Source organism: Bombus flavifrons, chromosome 9 (genome assembly GCF_040668555.2).
Source record: "Bombus flavifrons isolate JBK064 chromosome 9, iyBomFlav1_principal, whole genome shotgun sequence".
NCBI lineage: Eukaryota > Metazoa > Arthropoda > Insecta > Hymenoptera > Apidae > Bombus > Bombus flavifrons.
The window spans coordinates 7,755,320-7,769,729 of NC_138450.1; the positions used below are offsets into that span (position 1 = coordinate 7,755,320).

At 39.5% G+C, this 14,410-nt stretch overlaps 3 protein-coding genes and 1 long non-coding RNA gene across 6 annotated transcripts in view; 1 reads left to right on the plus strand and 3 right to left on the minus strand.

Moving 5' to 3' along the window:
- The window catches only part of LOC138183571 (protein tramtrack, beta isoform), an 83,088-nt gene extending 73,855 nt beyond the window's left edge, over positions 1 to 9,233 (minus strand). Inside the window, exons 1-2 of one of the 2 annotated variants that reach the window (XM_069120691.1) lie at positions 8,770 to 9,233; positions 8,057 to 8,176 (exon numbers count right to left, since the gene is read on the minus strand). In XM_069120691.1, coding sequence (XP_068976792.1) covers positions 8,057 to 8,147 — 91 coding nt within the window. In that variant the 5' untranslated portion in view covers positions 8,148 to 8,176; positions 8,770 to 9,233. Of the gene's footprint in view, positions 1 to 8,056; positions 8,177 to 8,265; positions 8,574 to 8,769 lie in introns of those variants that run through there. The other variant, XM_069120690.1, reaches the window with a different exon arrangement.
- Positions 9,234 to 9,306: 73 nt separating this feature from the next.
- Positions 9,307 to 10,362, minus strand: LOC138183580 (uncharacterized). Of its 2 annotated transcripts, none has more exons than XR_011174081.1 (3): positions 9,992 to 10,362; positions 9,791 to 9,930; positions 9,307 to 9,456 (listed from the first exon to the last, which is right to left on the minus strand). It is a non-coding gene; the product is annotated as an uncharacterized LOC138183580 (long non-coding RNA). The 2 variants fall into 2 exon arrangements; XR_011174082.1 differs by lacking the exon at positions 9,307 to 9,456 and adding an exon at positions 9,573 to 9,703.
- A 914-nt stretch (positions 10,363 to 11,276) lies between these two features.
- The window catches only part of qin (tudor domain-containing protein qin), a 316,271-nt gene continuing 313,137 nt past the window's right edge, over positions 11,277 to 14,410 (plus strand). The window contains exons 1-5 of the mRNA XM_069120718.1: positions 11,277 to 11,497; positions 11,891 to 12,160; positions 12,241 to 12,323; positions 12,457 to 12,660; positions 12,742 to 12,822. Coding sequence (XP_068976819.1) covers positions 11,380 to 11,497; positions 11,891 to 12,160; positions 12,241 to 12,323; positions 12,457 to 12,660; positions 12,742 to 12,822 — 756 coding nt within the window. The 5' untranslated portion in view covers positions 11,277 to 11,379. The remainder of the gene's footprint in view (positions 11,498 to 11,890; positions 12,161 to 12,240; positions 12,324 to 12,456; positions 12,661 to 12,741; positions 12,823 to 14,410) is intronic.
- Positions 12,927 to 14,410, minus strand: part of LOC138183570 (uncharacterized) — a 68,765-nt gene continuing 67,281 nt past the window's right edge. Inside the window, exon 3 of the mRNA XM_069120681.1 lies at positions 12,927 to 14,018. Within this exon, the coding sequence (XP_068976782.1) occupies positions 13,650 to 14,018 (369 nt within the window). The 3' untranslated portion in view covers positions 12,927 to 13,649. The remainder of the gene's footprint in view (positions 14,019 to 14,410) is intronic.

Here is a 14,410-nt window from a genome sequence, read left to right on the forward strand (position 1 = left end):
CGATTCACGTCTACCCTATCCATCGGTACCATGCTACACGATCACCACGGGAGAGAACCTGGATGTTACAACGGTCGGCTCCATGCATTTCTAGCGAAGCCTCTGAGATCCCTCTGTGCGTTACACGATTCGTAGGTATTATCAGCCGTAACATAACCGATGTTCTGCGACTCGGTAATCCTATCGGTGCAATCATATGCGTTCCGTGTGCTCGAGCACGATGACCCTATGCATAAGAGAGAACTTATATGCGTTTCTAAAAATGTGTCGCTAATTCTAGTTGTAACGTTCCGATTGAATCGTATTCACTCCGCGTGTTCTGGTCGACAAACGGTTCAAGTGCGAGTGTACGTTGTAAGTCTCGTAAGGACACGGTGCGTCCTAAATGAGGATCTTCCACAGCGAGCAGCGGCGGCACGCGAATGGTAACTAACTACTAATAGCTGACAGCTCACGGGTCGCGTCGTTACTCTAATATTGACGCAGGGTTAGGAAGATGTTGAAAGCTCGTTAACAAACGATCCGCTGTCAAACGCGCCATCTTTTGTCGAAACATTCGTAGAACAAACGCTATGATCTTAAATCGCTTACGATTAGCGAATTATCGCATATGCTTATCGTTACAAGTGAGTCTCGCGTGTTAATGGCTGAAAGGAATGTGAGTTTTGCGTGTCCTCGAAACGACAAGACCATTGGAAGTCGTAAGGTCACGTCGTGTCGGTGCAAGTTCGAGATCACACGCTGGACAACGGTTCCACGTCAACCGGAATGATCCTGTCGGACTCACTCTAATTTACAAAAAGAGACTGCGTGTCCGAAGGAAAGTACAACGTTCGACGAGAGTTTAGAACGTAGCTTAGCTGGATTTGCGTGACCGGAGAAAGGAATTTGCGTATTATCCATTTTTGAGGGACCGTAGCCACGTGTACCATCTCTGCGTTTAATTTGTATTCAGGCCGGCTCCCGTGGCATCTTAAATTTCTTTTAGTCTTCGTGACGCTTATGCGCTGCTTCAACCACGTAACTCGTAACGTGCATTAATTTCAGATTACATCGAAAGCTATCAAGGCCGAGCGCGTCTCACGGCGTGCCTTGGATCGCATTGTACTGTTTCCAAGGATTCTCTCCCTCTCTCGCTCTGATCGTTAACTGCGTCAAGAGTGGATTAACGAATATAACGGTCGGTTTACATCTCCTCCGCAAAACATTCGCAGATCTTAAATGCACGTCTGTGAAGGGGGTACTCTGTACTTCATTGAAAAGATTGCATTGTGACTACCCTTTTAGATAAGAGACACGGGGCCTCTAAAGATTGAAATAAAGTATTTACTCCGGTTTCTCGGTGGGATTGTGCCTTCTTCCAAATGTTTCAGTAAAACCAGGCGACGTTGGATTTTCCTTATTCGAAGTATATAGGAGAGGAGACGGTCGTTAACTAACTGTATTACAACGATGTCCCCGGTTCGAGAGATAAAAATCGTGGACAAAAGACGAGTAGAAGAGGAGGAATTAAAAGAACCAGAATACCGTAGACTTAGGTGGTACGCCGACTCGCGTATACTCAAATGAAACTTTTCGTTTGCCGCGCGCGTCAAGAGGCCAGACCTTTAATAAACTTCCCGGGATTTTCACCGAGCCGTTGCGAATAACTGTTACCTATTACCTGTCACGCGCACGCTTACGAGTTTACCAAGACCAGCGAGTACGTGTAACGTGGAACTAGGTCCAAGATGCGGACGTAAGAACAAAGGCCACGGAGCGATCGCATGAAAGTTTCGTGTCGAAAAAGAAAAATGGAAGAGGAAACTCGCGAAAGGGAATTCTCTGATCATTGTCACGTAGCCATATCTTTCCCATGCCGCTCTAAAGGAAAGGGAAATATTCATCTTCCCTTTTTTTGGGCAATTTCGAATCGCACGATCCCGCGGTACGGTTTTCTGGCAGCTTCGCATATTTGGCACTCGGACGACGACAAAGTGGAAAAACTCGACCAGGAGAAGGTAAAAGCTCGACGTATCGCAAGGGGAGAAAAAATAGACAACGAACGAAGACGCTGCAGGGACGATTGTCCCTATGAAGCAAGTGTCTCTCCGGGGACGTCGCGATACACCGAGAGGGTCGGTGTCATTAACGAAGCGCGGTAGCATGAAGCGTCCTACAGTGTATCATCGACGTCGATGAACAATGGCCCGACCAGGCTCCGGAGTGTTATTCGAGCATCTAGTTATACACGGTTATTCAGAAAATTGTGCTTGAATGAAGTGTGCATCGCTGATTAAATAATACCGGACTGTGCAATAACGATTTCATCAATTTATTGCGCATCATCGATTGAACTTAACGCTGGCTCTATTAATTTACCGACATTGGGCCCAGAGGGCATCAATTTGTAGCCGTCGCGTCGGTTTGCTAACAGCACGTGCTATGCCAAATTGCGTGGCTGCGATGAATCGACGCCCCGGTCCGTGATACACGCGATCGCTCGTGTTCAATTTTCCATCTCAAAAATTGTAAATTCAATCAGGGCAAAGACGCGACTGTAAAAAAGAAAAGAACAAAAGTAAAGAAAAAGACTCTACACGCCGGCTATTGTTGCTCCTGTTCTGTCTGAAGATTCGAACAATTCGCTATTTTATTCCAATCACGTTTTTTCAATGGAACGTCGTATCGAATCGAACATCTCAAGACCTTCCTCGGAACGAAGGAAATGAATTCGCGAGGACAACGTTCTGGCCACTGTGCTTCGCACCTCCTTCGCGAACGCAACACGATGCTATCGACGCAGCCGAACCGCGAAGGACTATCGAAATGCGAAATGTTTTCACTGCGTTCGACACGAAAAGCGTGCGTTAATAAATTTGGGAAATACCTGCAAATATTCGCTGATTGCCAAACCCAGACGTACAAACATCGCGGACTGAAAAAAAGGACTGAAAACAAACTCTGTCGAGAATTTGCTATCTTTCATTTTGGATTGTTTCATTTCTTACCATCGTATCGCGCTCAGACATGGCTGCTATACTGATTGGAATTATTTAGTATTGGACGAACAGTAATAATATAATAGGAGGAAATGTTCATGTAGCTCGTGCAAGCTTCCAAGTCTTACAACTATTCAACGTTTCATCGTTGAGAAAGCTTAATAAAAATGAGAATAAATGATCGTGACATTACGTTATATTCAATGCGTGGGATGAATGGAGTTGAACATTCCAGTTAGCGTCCGATGACATCTTGTTATATCAATTTCAGTTTCCTCTTCAAACCAGGAATAGCATTTGTTCTAAACTTAATATACGATATATTTAAATATTTATCGATGTACGACGTTCCTTCGTCAGAGCGTTGATTGGGTAGGTTGAGTTAGAGTGGTTCTTTGTTTTAATGACTGAGAACAAATATACTCCTGCAAGGGGTCAAAGGGATTTTTCAATTTGTCCCACAGATATTTTGTTTCTAGGATGGAATAAAGAAAATATTAAAGCAGTTAGACAGTTTGAATCGTTTCGAGTGGATTGAAATGGTTCGAAATTCCAATTTAGCCGCTGTAAGCTTCTGCTTGTACGTCGTTGAAGCGAGAAATGGAGATTTTGTTTTCTTCTTGTCGTTACACTCGTTATAATAAATTAAAGTTTTATGCAATATTTGAAGCGGCTTTTAGTGGAAGTTGCTTTCTACAACAAGTTTCCGCGGAATATATCAGAAATATTTCTTCAGGAAACGTTTCTCTTCGTATTTTCTTCGACTAATAGCAAGATTTTATTAATAACATGTTTTCTACCATCGCAAACATTAAAAATCATGACTACGAAAGTGTCAGTACGAGTATCTACCGAGTATGATAGAAGGATAGAATTACTAAACGTGCTTTCGAGGGATCGTCAATTGCGAAATATCTGTAGACGTTGAAAAATGCCGGAATGCCAGAAGATCACGAATTATTCAAAACAGGACGTAACGATATACAGAATATTCAGATACAATGTCGTCTTCATTTCAAAACCGAAGTTGTGATGAACGATGAAAGAAATGTAAGGAATTTGAGTGTAAAATCTATATGGAAACGTTGCAAAATTAACATATGGATATTCCACGAAATGACTCACAAATCACATCTAAGAATTTTGAATGTTTACACCGGCGTAAGGGGGGAATATGTATTTTACATCAAAAAGATCTGCTTTAAACTTTACAGAATCAAATTCTACGATCATTCCCAAAGTATATCATGAAATTACGCAAGTTACTTGAAGATGGAAGAAATTATCTGTCAAAATAATATGGCAGACTTCGTCTTTATTAGAAGAAGATGATACAAATGACAGTAAATTCGTGATGACTTAAACTTCGCTGATAACATTAATTCATCGTGCGAGAAGGTTTAGATCTCTACCAAACAAAACTTCTTTCAACGTCCGGTCATTAAACCTATCTGTCGTCTAATTTACCGGTTTACCATAATTGAGAGATTTCATTGTTTAACGCTCTCGTCTGTGCGAAGGACGTGGCCCATTTGATCGTATTAGAAACGTGGAGGAACAGCGGCGGGAAAAAAGAAACTGAAAGAGAGCAGAGACGCGGAGGAGGAAAAACAAGTCGTCGTCATTGTTGCTTTCGACAATGTAGCTGTACGGTTGCATTGGAACACGTATCGCAACGAACTTGTATAGATGTTACGTTAAACTGCGAAGAAAGCGAAGCACGGGGCCGTCGTTCGCATGGAAACTGGAGTGAGTTCCGCGAAGGAGTAAGGAGAAGAGCTGAAGGGGATGAGGAAAACGGAATACTGGAAAGAGCGTCGTGCAACTATCGACCACTCTCATTTCGTCATCTTCTTCGTTGTGTGTATCGGGCATATCTTGGGTCTTTCGAGTAAATTCCATGCAATCAACTAGCCAGGACGAATCTGCCTGCCGAGTGGAGGCGAGAAGTCGCAATAAAACTGACGATCGAGGAAAAAGAGAAGTTGTTAATTTCCTTTTCCCCAGCGTTACTCCCCGTTCACGTTACGATGGATTCGATCTTGTCGTTAATCTATCGATGCCCCAGCGTTATTGTCCATCTTGTGCGCGAGTTTTCAATAAAAAAGAAAAAAAAGAAGGAAAAAGGACAAAGAAGAGAGTAAAAAGGAGGAAATGACACCGTGAAATATTAAAAGTTTCGCGCCAGTGTACCACGATGACGGGCACGACGTTCGTTACTTGTTTCGATTACTCGACGAAGATTAATACGCGCCGGCTAATTAATACGTCAGCTATCTCCGTAAACTTTCTTCTTATCGCGGGATGTATCTTACGGTGTCGAGGACTGATGAAAAGCCTGCCGAGGTAAAGTAACGCTCATCACCGCTAGGCACGTCTTTATCGTATAAACTAAGGAAAACTGGATTCAATGAAGAGACCAGGATCACGATCGAGTAATTGTACGTGATAAAAGGGAAGATAAATCCGGTTTCTAATCGATCCATCAGCAGAGTTTGTTATAATCAGCCATTGAGGGAGTTGGTCACAGCCACAGCTGTCTCATTGACTTTCCGCGACGCAGTCGGCTTTTACCCTCGAGGGAGAAGATACTATCCGACCAGAACCGAGAAAGAAGAATCAGCTGTGCGTCGGTGTAGCAAAAGTAGAATGAGGACGTGGAAGAAGCCGAGTAGTCGCGTGCCAGACAAACGTCTGCTTCGTGCATCGGAAAACAGGAGTTCCACGTATAGTTGCAAGAGAATGGGATAGCTTTTACACGAGCATGAACGTGTGCGCGTGCGTGCTCGTCGTCGAGTTCTCGATTCGCTGGAAAGTGAACAGAGCGGAGAAAATAGAGCAAGAAAAAAATGGTGAAAGGGAGAAAGAGATACCGTCGGTGGCGACGATGGTGGTAGTAGCGATACGTGTGAAAACGGTCTGAAAATAAAGGGCTGAAAGAGGGTTACGTAGCGTCGCAACCCGACCGTCGCAGGAACGAGATAGTAGTCCTGCCTTCTTCCTTTTGCGAACACGAGCGAGAGAAAACGGTTCGGCCGGCCAGAGTAGAGCTACAAGTGGTGATAAACGAGGCCGAATCCTCGTTATTGCCTGTTGGGGAAGCCTCGAAAATTCCTACGGAATTCAACCAGTTGATTTCAGCCTGAACTCGTCTGCTTTTATTATCGTTTCTTGTTTCGTGAACGCGCAGATTTCTAATACGAAGTTCACGCGTTCGCACGTCCAGTATCGGTGTTCAAACGGAGAGCCGAATAACGGGGCGGTTTGATAAAAATTCCCTTTTACAGTCAGAAAAGCGAGGATAAACGAGCGTCGAGTCGTGTTGAATTAGATGAATATCATTGCTAGTACAATTCTATTTCTTATGAACAGTATGCGTAATGAATCGATCCAGTGGTAAAACGAAGAATAGGCTGTTAGAATGTCCGAAGTATATCGTGTGATGTTATACCGCGTTCTTCGCTAGTTCAACGGCATGGAAAAATCTTATTATAGAAATACGTAGCCAGAATAATAAAAGCCGGCAGTTTATCATTATTTGGAAGCCAATTCCTGTTCCAAGAGACCAGACGGTTTGATAAACACGTCGTATTCTTGCGTTGAAACGATACATCGCCCACTTCGGTTTCTGAAACCATCTTCAGCCAACTATATTTTGCTTAAAGGAAACGCCTATCATCCTAGCTGGGTGCTCCGGTCTTAGTATAGAATATACTTGTTGCAAAGGAGGACAAGAGGAGCGGTGATCGTGCAAAACCGTTCATCGCGCGGCGAATTTCACTCGGAAGCATTCCGCCGGCTCTTTCTCCGAGAAATCTCCGGTCCTATGACGGAAAATGAAATCCGATATTGTAATTCCACGCGCTTGTGTAACGCGACCTGCCATTGGAAACGTCGAGAACGACATGTGCGTCGCCCTTTTTCAAACCCGACGCTGTTGCACTTCGTGAAATGAATTTAAAGCGTGGGCGGCACGGTGACGCGAACGTGAACGCTGCGATATTAAAACACAAAACGGCTGGATGTCAGACTGAAATTCACTAGAAACCACTGGCTACGCTTTATACGAGCTGCAGACACCTAATAATAACGTGACGCGACGCGGCCACGTGTGCTCGTTTAAATTCGACGTGTGAACGCCAAATATGAAATTAGCTATATCCCAAGTTATCTCTCCGCCGAGTTCGAACGTCGCGTCGCGTCAGAGGTACTCGACAGGATTAGCTCGAAACCTTTCGACGACGTAACCTCGCCTGAAATTTTCCATAACGTCCGAAAACCGTTCAACGTGTCGTCGCTCTTTCCTTCTTGCCATTTTAGTTTCTTTCGTCGTCGAACCACGCGCCGTTCGCTTCTTCGTTCGTTTGCTCGCCAACCCGACTTATCTGCTTGTTCGTTCGTTATTCCGTGAATAGATAATTGAACGAACATGCGCGTGCGAAAGCACGATGAAAATTTCAATCGATGGCTTTTCGTCCGTTCACTACTTCAAAATTATTCATTGATCTCCTTTTTGCAGTCCGGTCTATCCCACTATTTCACACTCCCTTGTTCCGCTTCTCTTAATTTCTCTCTCTTTCTCCGTCTCTATTTCTCCCTGTGGGAGCGGCTACGAGTCCTGCGACAAGGAATTCTCTGCTCGCGCAGCATCCATATTAGCCTAATCGAAAATTTCGCTTCACCTTGCATTTATGCCACGCTGATGAGCGTTACAGGATACGTTTCGCAATTGTAAAACATACGTCGATGTATCTGTTTCTTTCAACAGCGATATAGCTAGAGGGAAACGGGGAATGGCCTATGAATATCTGCCACTTCGACTAGCGTTTAATCTAGGTCAACGGAATTGAATGTAGGATCGAGTTGAGATACTGTGACTATAGAGTGTCAAGACCAAATACATTCGGAGCAGTACTGAAATTTGATGGAATTGATTCGAAATAAATAACGACGACGTTTAAGCCCGGGATCGTATTTTGTAAGAATTTCCATGGTTAAATATATCATACTGAAATGGAGTGTAAACGCACGCAAAGTGCTAGAGTAAATTTCATCCTGTTTCTAATGTTTCTTACCTAAGAAAATCCCTCTCCTGAAGCACAATATATCGCTGCTTTGTTGACTACAAGTAATTCCCAGAAGCTGTGTCACGCTCAAAAGAAACATCTAGCGTCCTACTCCGCATTCCTTTTTGCCTTTGAGATAAAATAAACGAGAATGGATGAATGGGACATTGTCTACTATGCTGAACACTATATAGTTTATTTGTAATGAGATTTCTTACTCGTATGTTTGAGTCTTACACGTAATAAGCAATTTCGACATCCTAACAGCGTTTCATAAACAATTTAGTTGTTTTTACGCTACTGATATAAATTTAACGACTAATGCTCACGTAGCCAGTTCTTTAACATTCATAATGACGCATTGAACTTGACCCGTACGCAATTACGGTACGCTTCTCGAACCAACTGTTCGTTCTAACGCGAGCAAACAGCTTCCAGAAAACTCTCTTTTACTCAACGCTACTACTTTATTCGTGCAAGTGTGCGAGGCAAAGGCGGGCTCGAATAATTCGTTCGCGCAAGCCTGAGGTTCCGTGTCTTCGTTACGCGGCTACTTACATTCTTCTTCTTTATCTAACTAACAAGTTAAGCATAGCGATGGTACACGCATTTGACCTACGTATATGTATACGCGGATGTACGGGAAGGCAATGTAAATAAATGATTTCAAGTAACGCCAGGCCACGCTACCGCTGCTAAATCATCCCGCGGATCAATCATACCTTTGTCGCATATTACAACGGTGAATCCGGGAATGGGAAACGTCGAACATCAGCCAGGAAGTAATAGACGAGTGATAGAGTTGAGCACGGGGAATTTTTATGGGTAAATCGATGTTGCACGCGGAAAGGGCAAGACTGTGTGAGAGGGAAACGTCAGGCGACTCGTAGAGGGGCAAAGAGAAGGAGCGAGAAGGACAGCAAGAGGAAAATAGCAGGGAGAGAGAGAAGGCTCGATTGGTCGAGGAGAAGGGAGTAGCTGCGAAGGAGTGAGCGAGAGAGGAAAAGAGAGAGAGAAAGGTGAAATGTGTATACACGTACGATAGAGCGACAAAGAAGGTGAGAGGCAAAGGGCGCTAGAAATCTGGAGCGGGGATAGATCCAGGGGCTTTTGCGCTGTGCACGCGACCTTGAATGCCAGCCAGCCTAGACCTTGCCACAGCTCTTTCGCTCGGCTTGCCTAGTCCAGAGACCGCTCCGCCTCTACATACATACTGTTGTTTCGAGCGCCGCGCCGGCCTAAATCCGATATCTCGCTTCCTCTTTCTTCTTGCCTCACCTATCCTATGGCTTGCGGCGGGTTCAGGCCGCGCGCGATCGCACCGATTACGTAAAGATAAAAACTCGAATAATCGCTGGCTGGATCTCTGGTAATTTTACTTAGAGTCATATCGGTCGGTGCAATTATTTCTGAAATACAACAATATTACATTTTATAGAGAAACTTGGACCTAGAATCACATTTTGCTATGACTGAGCACTATCGCATACCATGACTGTACAAACTGTAATTTAAAACTTGAATCTGTACTTATGCTTCTTGTCACTGCGCTTGAAAATACGATATGAATTTTTATATAAATATATAATTTTCTATAATTAACATATTCGTATGCTCCTTAATGCATATAATGTTCTTCTCGTTTTATTTTCAATTCTATGTTGAAAATTTTAAAGGAATAATTTAGGACGATGAAACTGGAAATCAACGAGGAGGAAATTCTACAGAATATCGCATATTTACCGTGCAAACATCGAAGGATACCAAGTCGTAGCTTAACTTTCTATTTATACTCTTCTAATGATGAACTTGTACATTCTTTTCTAAACAAAACTGATTTATCTGACCTTTATCGTAAATATACAAGCATAGCAAACCTACGACTGAAAAGCAGCAAAACAGATAGTATTTCTGAGATACGCATTTAGAAACATTCGTACTTACATCAGGCATTTTCATTTTTATAACATTATGCTCTTTCTATTTGTAAAAGGCAGACGAAGATATCGTTTCGCCTTATGACATACATGAATACTAGATACTTCACTGTAGGTTTGTGTCTACTGATCACGGAGCATTTAAATTGAGGTTTATATTTCAAATCATACAAGAATAATAGGTATCTGAAGTATAGCGTTCAAGGTTTACGATTCTGTTGCTCGCTGAAGCGTTCGCGCTAGATGGGATCATAACGGATCTTTGGACGCGACCGCGCCTAGAATCCAATGGGTCCAACACAACTCCGCGGTTTATCCACCTGACTTTTTATGTTTTTGTCAAATTGTGCACTTCTTAAGATTGCAGCGGCATCTGCCTTGAGAATCGCGAGGCGTTCGTAATCACGTGACTACAATTGCACCGGTTTTCTACTCAGATGTTACCGATCACATGATCTATTGAAGTTCGTGCCAAATTACACCGATTCTTTATTTTCAATGGATAGTGAGCTTAAATTGATTTTGAAGAATTATGAAATTCCTTATCATACGTTTCCAAGTATTAGGTAATTTTATTATCTTTGTACTTTATGTTTCTTCTGAAGAATTGTAAATTATGAAGTAAGGAAAGCGAAGTATCCTTATGAACGATATAACACTTTTAATAAATATAGTAATATATGTTATATGGTTATATATATATGTGTGTATCATTGCGAGTAACTTTGTAGGTAATATATTTGTACTATAAAACTGTACGATGGTATAGCACGATAATATGAGAAGAAAAAATGTAAGCAATGTGTATACATAAAATTCCACGAATGTAAGTAAATTCAAATATGGCTGAAGTTAACACATGTGGTTTGCTATATATAATAAAACTTTTATAACTTATTCTGTTATATTTAACATTTTACCAAACAACAATATAATATAAAAAAATGGTTTTAAGTTTTAGCGTTCTTTATTTTAATACAAAATCAAAATATTATAAATTAAGGTACTATTTATCAAAAAATGTTTCGAAATACTTTTGTTGTTTATAGATGTCATATCTAGCACCGATGTAGAATCGTAGTGCACAAAGTACGTAGTACATAAATTTGTAATTGTGCTAATTCTAATATAATATTCAATCAAAGTACACATTTTTACTACGTTTTGTCTGTCGGAATTAATTTGAATTTGCTTTATTAGGTTTGTAAGAGATATTTTACTCTGTTATTTAAAAGGTGTATTGCGCGGGCACTCAAAGTCTTGTGCCGCCACTGGGACAGAATTCAAATGTGTGCCGCTTCGAGTTCCGCGTGTCGTACCGTGGCGTGTAACTAAACAGGTTCGTTGATTCGATTAGTGAGTGTTTGAAATTGGTGATCGTACGAGTTATTCATTATGAATAAAATGATGAAGTTCAGGAAAAATTTCAAGTATATTCAAAATTACAATTTTCCACCTACAAAACTTCGAAATGTGTTTTGTACACACTGTAAACACCAATTTTTTTTTGAAGGTAATCAATCATGTTCTCGAGTCATATACTTGCCGGTGTTTTTTTCTTTCGATTATTTACATGTTGCACATATTAAATCTAAGCGAAATACTTATTTTTAACCTTTTGTAATGTGATTTCAACAATCGTATTGTAAAAATCTTTTGATCTACTTCCATGAACATATATTTTCGTTAATAACGTTTTATAATAAGGAAAAACAGGAAATTTACACAAGAAGTATTGTTAGTATGCCTGCTACTTTCCTTTGTAATTCTAATATAAATGATATCCCAGAGGTTAGAATAATATATAAATTAAGGTTGATAGCATTGTTTAGATTTGTGTTACCTATGCCATTTGTAAAGTATGATTGGAAAAAGTACTAAGAAAGCTTTATCTTGTTTGTTTCAGCATTTGTTCCTATGCGTGGTACAATTCCTTTGTTATTAGACTGTGGACATATAATATGTGATAAATGTGCTAAATCATTTGTTAATCAACCTTGTCCTATATGCAATGTAATCTCAGAGTGTGATAGTAATAATATACTTCAGTTACCTCTAAACATATATGCTTTGGGATTAATGGTCATGTCACATAATCGACCAATTAATACAGATGATCAAGATATTTTTTTTTCTAAACCTTCTACTTCTAAATCAAAGCAACAGAGCATACAAGGTCTGTATCATATTAGAGAAGGAGAAATTATATTTTCTAAACGACGCTTTAAGTTACAATGAAGTATCCTTCATTTTCAGGTTTATGTTCTGAATGTGGAATTCAAGCAACACTAAAGTGCCAACAATGTAACGTTCTCTTTTGTCATATTTGTTATTCCAAGGTATATTGCTTATTACGACTGCTTTTTATTACATTATTATTTGTTTGTTTTTGGGGATGTATCATTGATTGCATTTTCTATAAATTATAAGAGTATGAATGTCATAATTAGTTTTGTCTTTATGTTATATTAGATTCATGGGAAAGCGCTACAAAATCATACAAAGGTCGTGCTAATGGAGGAAAATAATGAAAATTCCTTCATTTTAAAAAATACTTGCTCAGAACAGTGTCTTGAACAGATAGGATATTACTGTGAAAATTGTGATATAGCTGGATGTTCACATTGTATGATACAATTACATAAACAACATAATTATTTTCCTTTAATCCAACAGGTTTGTATTATAACCGATGTAAACAATTTATTAGTGTAACACTGAAAAGAAGTAATATAGTTTTATTCGTGTGTTTATTAGAACAATAAACTGATGACTGAATTCAACAACGTGTTTGACCGTGTGAGGGAGAATCTCAAGAGGGTTCAGCAGGTGCAAAAGGTAAGTTTAAATTAATTTTTTATTCTTCTTATGGAAAAGTTATTAGATCTTAGAGCAGATTATTAGGAATTATAGTGCATGCATAATAAAGAAAAGTATTCATGTTAAATGGTAAATAAATAATTTTATTATGTACTTGCAACAAAGTATTAAGTACAAATATTAATCATTATCGTAGAATCAATTTGTTGCATTATAATTAATTGTACAAACTGTTCTCTGAAGTAGCAAAAATTTTCAAATTAATTTATCGTCATACTTGTTTATAATTGAGTATAATATGTTGCATATATGATATATACCTAACATATAAAAGACCGTTATTTGTCTGTGAAATGCATGTATAAATGCAAACGTTTTTTTATAAAGTAATAAAGAATATATGCTGTGATAAATAATTACATAATACAAATATGACTAGAGGGAAGAAAAATACTTATTGACATTATCGGTTGTTCCATATGTGTCCAGTTCCTGCATTTCCAGTTGCTTTAAGTGCTTGAATAATTAGATTCTGCATATTAAATATTTCATTACAGTAATAATGTAGTAATTTGATTTCTTCAATCTACAGATCTTATACCAAACTTTTCTTATAAAATACACTATATATATAAGAATAAATCACACACAAACCTATAATAAAAATATTGCACATTTTTGAGTTTCACAAAATTTCTCCACATCCAATGATGTGTAAGAGACACAACCTACAATCGTTCACTGCTATTTATAACAAATAATGGCAACAAGGTATATACGTTAAATACGTACTAGAGTTGAATCAGCAAAATTACAATAATTTAACTAGGATCTAGACATATCGATTATTCATTTTCTTTCTCCTGTGTTTGTTGTTTATCCTTGAGTTTTTCTTTTTGCTTCTCTTTCTCTTTCTCTTTCTCTTTCTCCTCCTGCTGTTTCTTCAGCTTTTTCTCCTTCAGTTTCGCCTCCATTTCTTTAAATTTGAGCTCTAAATACCGATCTACTTCCGGACCGGTGAAGTCCTCCGGGAACTTTGGCATTATCGGCAGAATGTACTTGTAGAGTCGTTCGTTTAACACGTATAATTGAGTTGTCGTTTCGCATTTTACGTTGAACCACCAGTCGCACGTCAACGCCACTTGACTGAATATTGTACCGTTCGGGCATAAAAACGATGATTTACCACCATTAAGATCGCAGTAATGCCATACCTGCGAGAACAACATTATTATCACTGTTAGAAATCGCAAGCAACTTTGAAATTTCTGTATACAAGGTGAACAAGAATAGGTGGTACAAGTATTACTCAAAGACAAATTTTTTCAATCATCGTTTTTCAATATTTTTATACGACAATAGGAGCGAGAGTTCCAATAATTCCTTAATTAATACAATTAATAGATTTATTAACGAAATTATCAACATTACTTATTACTTGATAACCTTTATGACATCATCCAGGCATTAGTCATGAGAATTTATTTTTTCATAGATCTTTCAAATTTTTATATATAACTCTACAACAGATCTTGTTTCACATTTTCGATTTATATCTATATAAGATATCATCCTATGTTTAATTGTTCCACTCATTCTTGCCTAG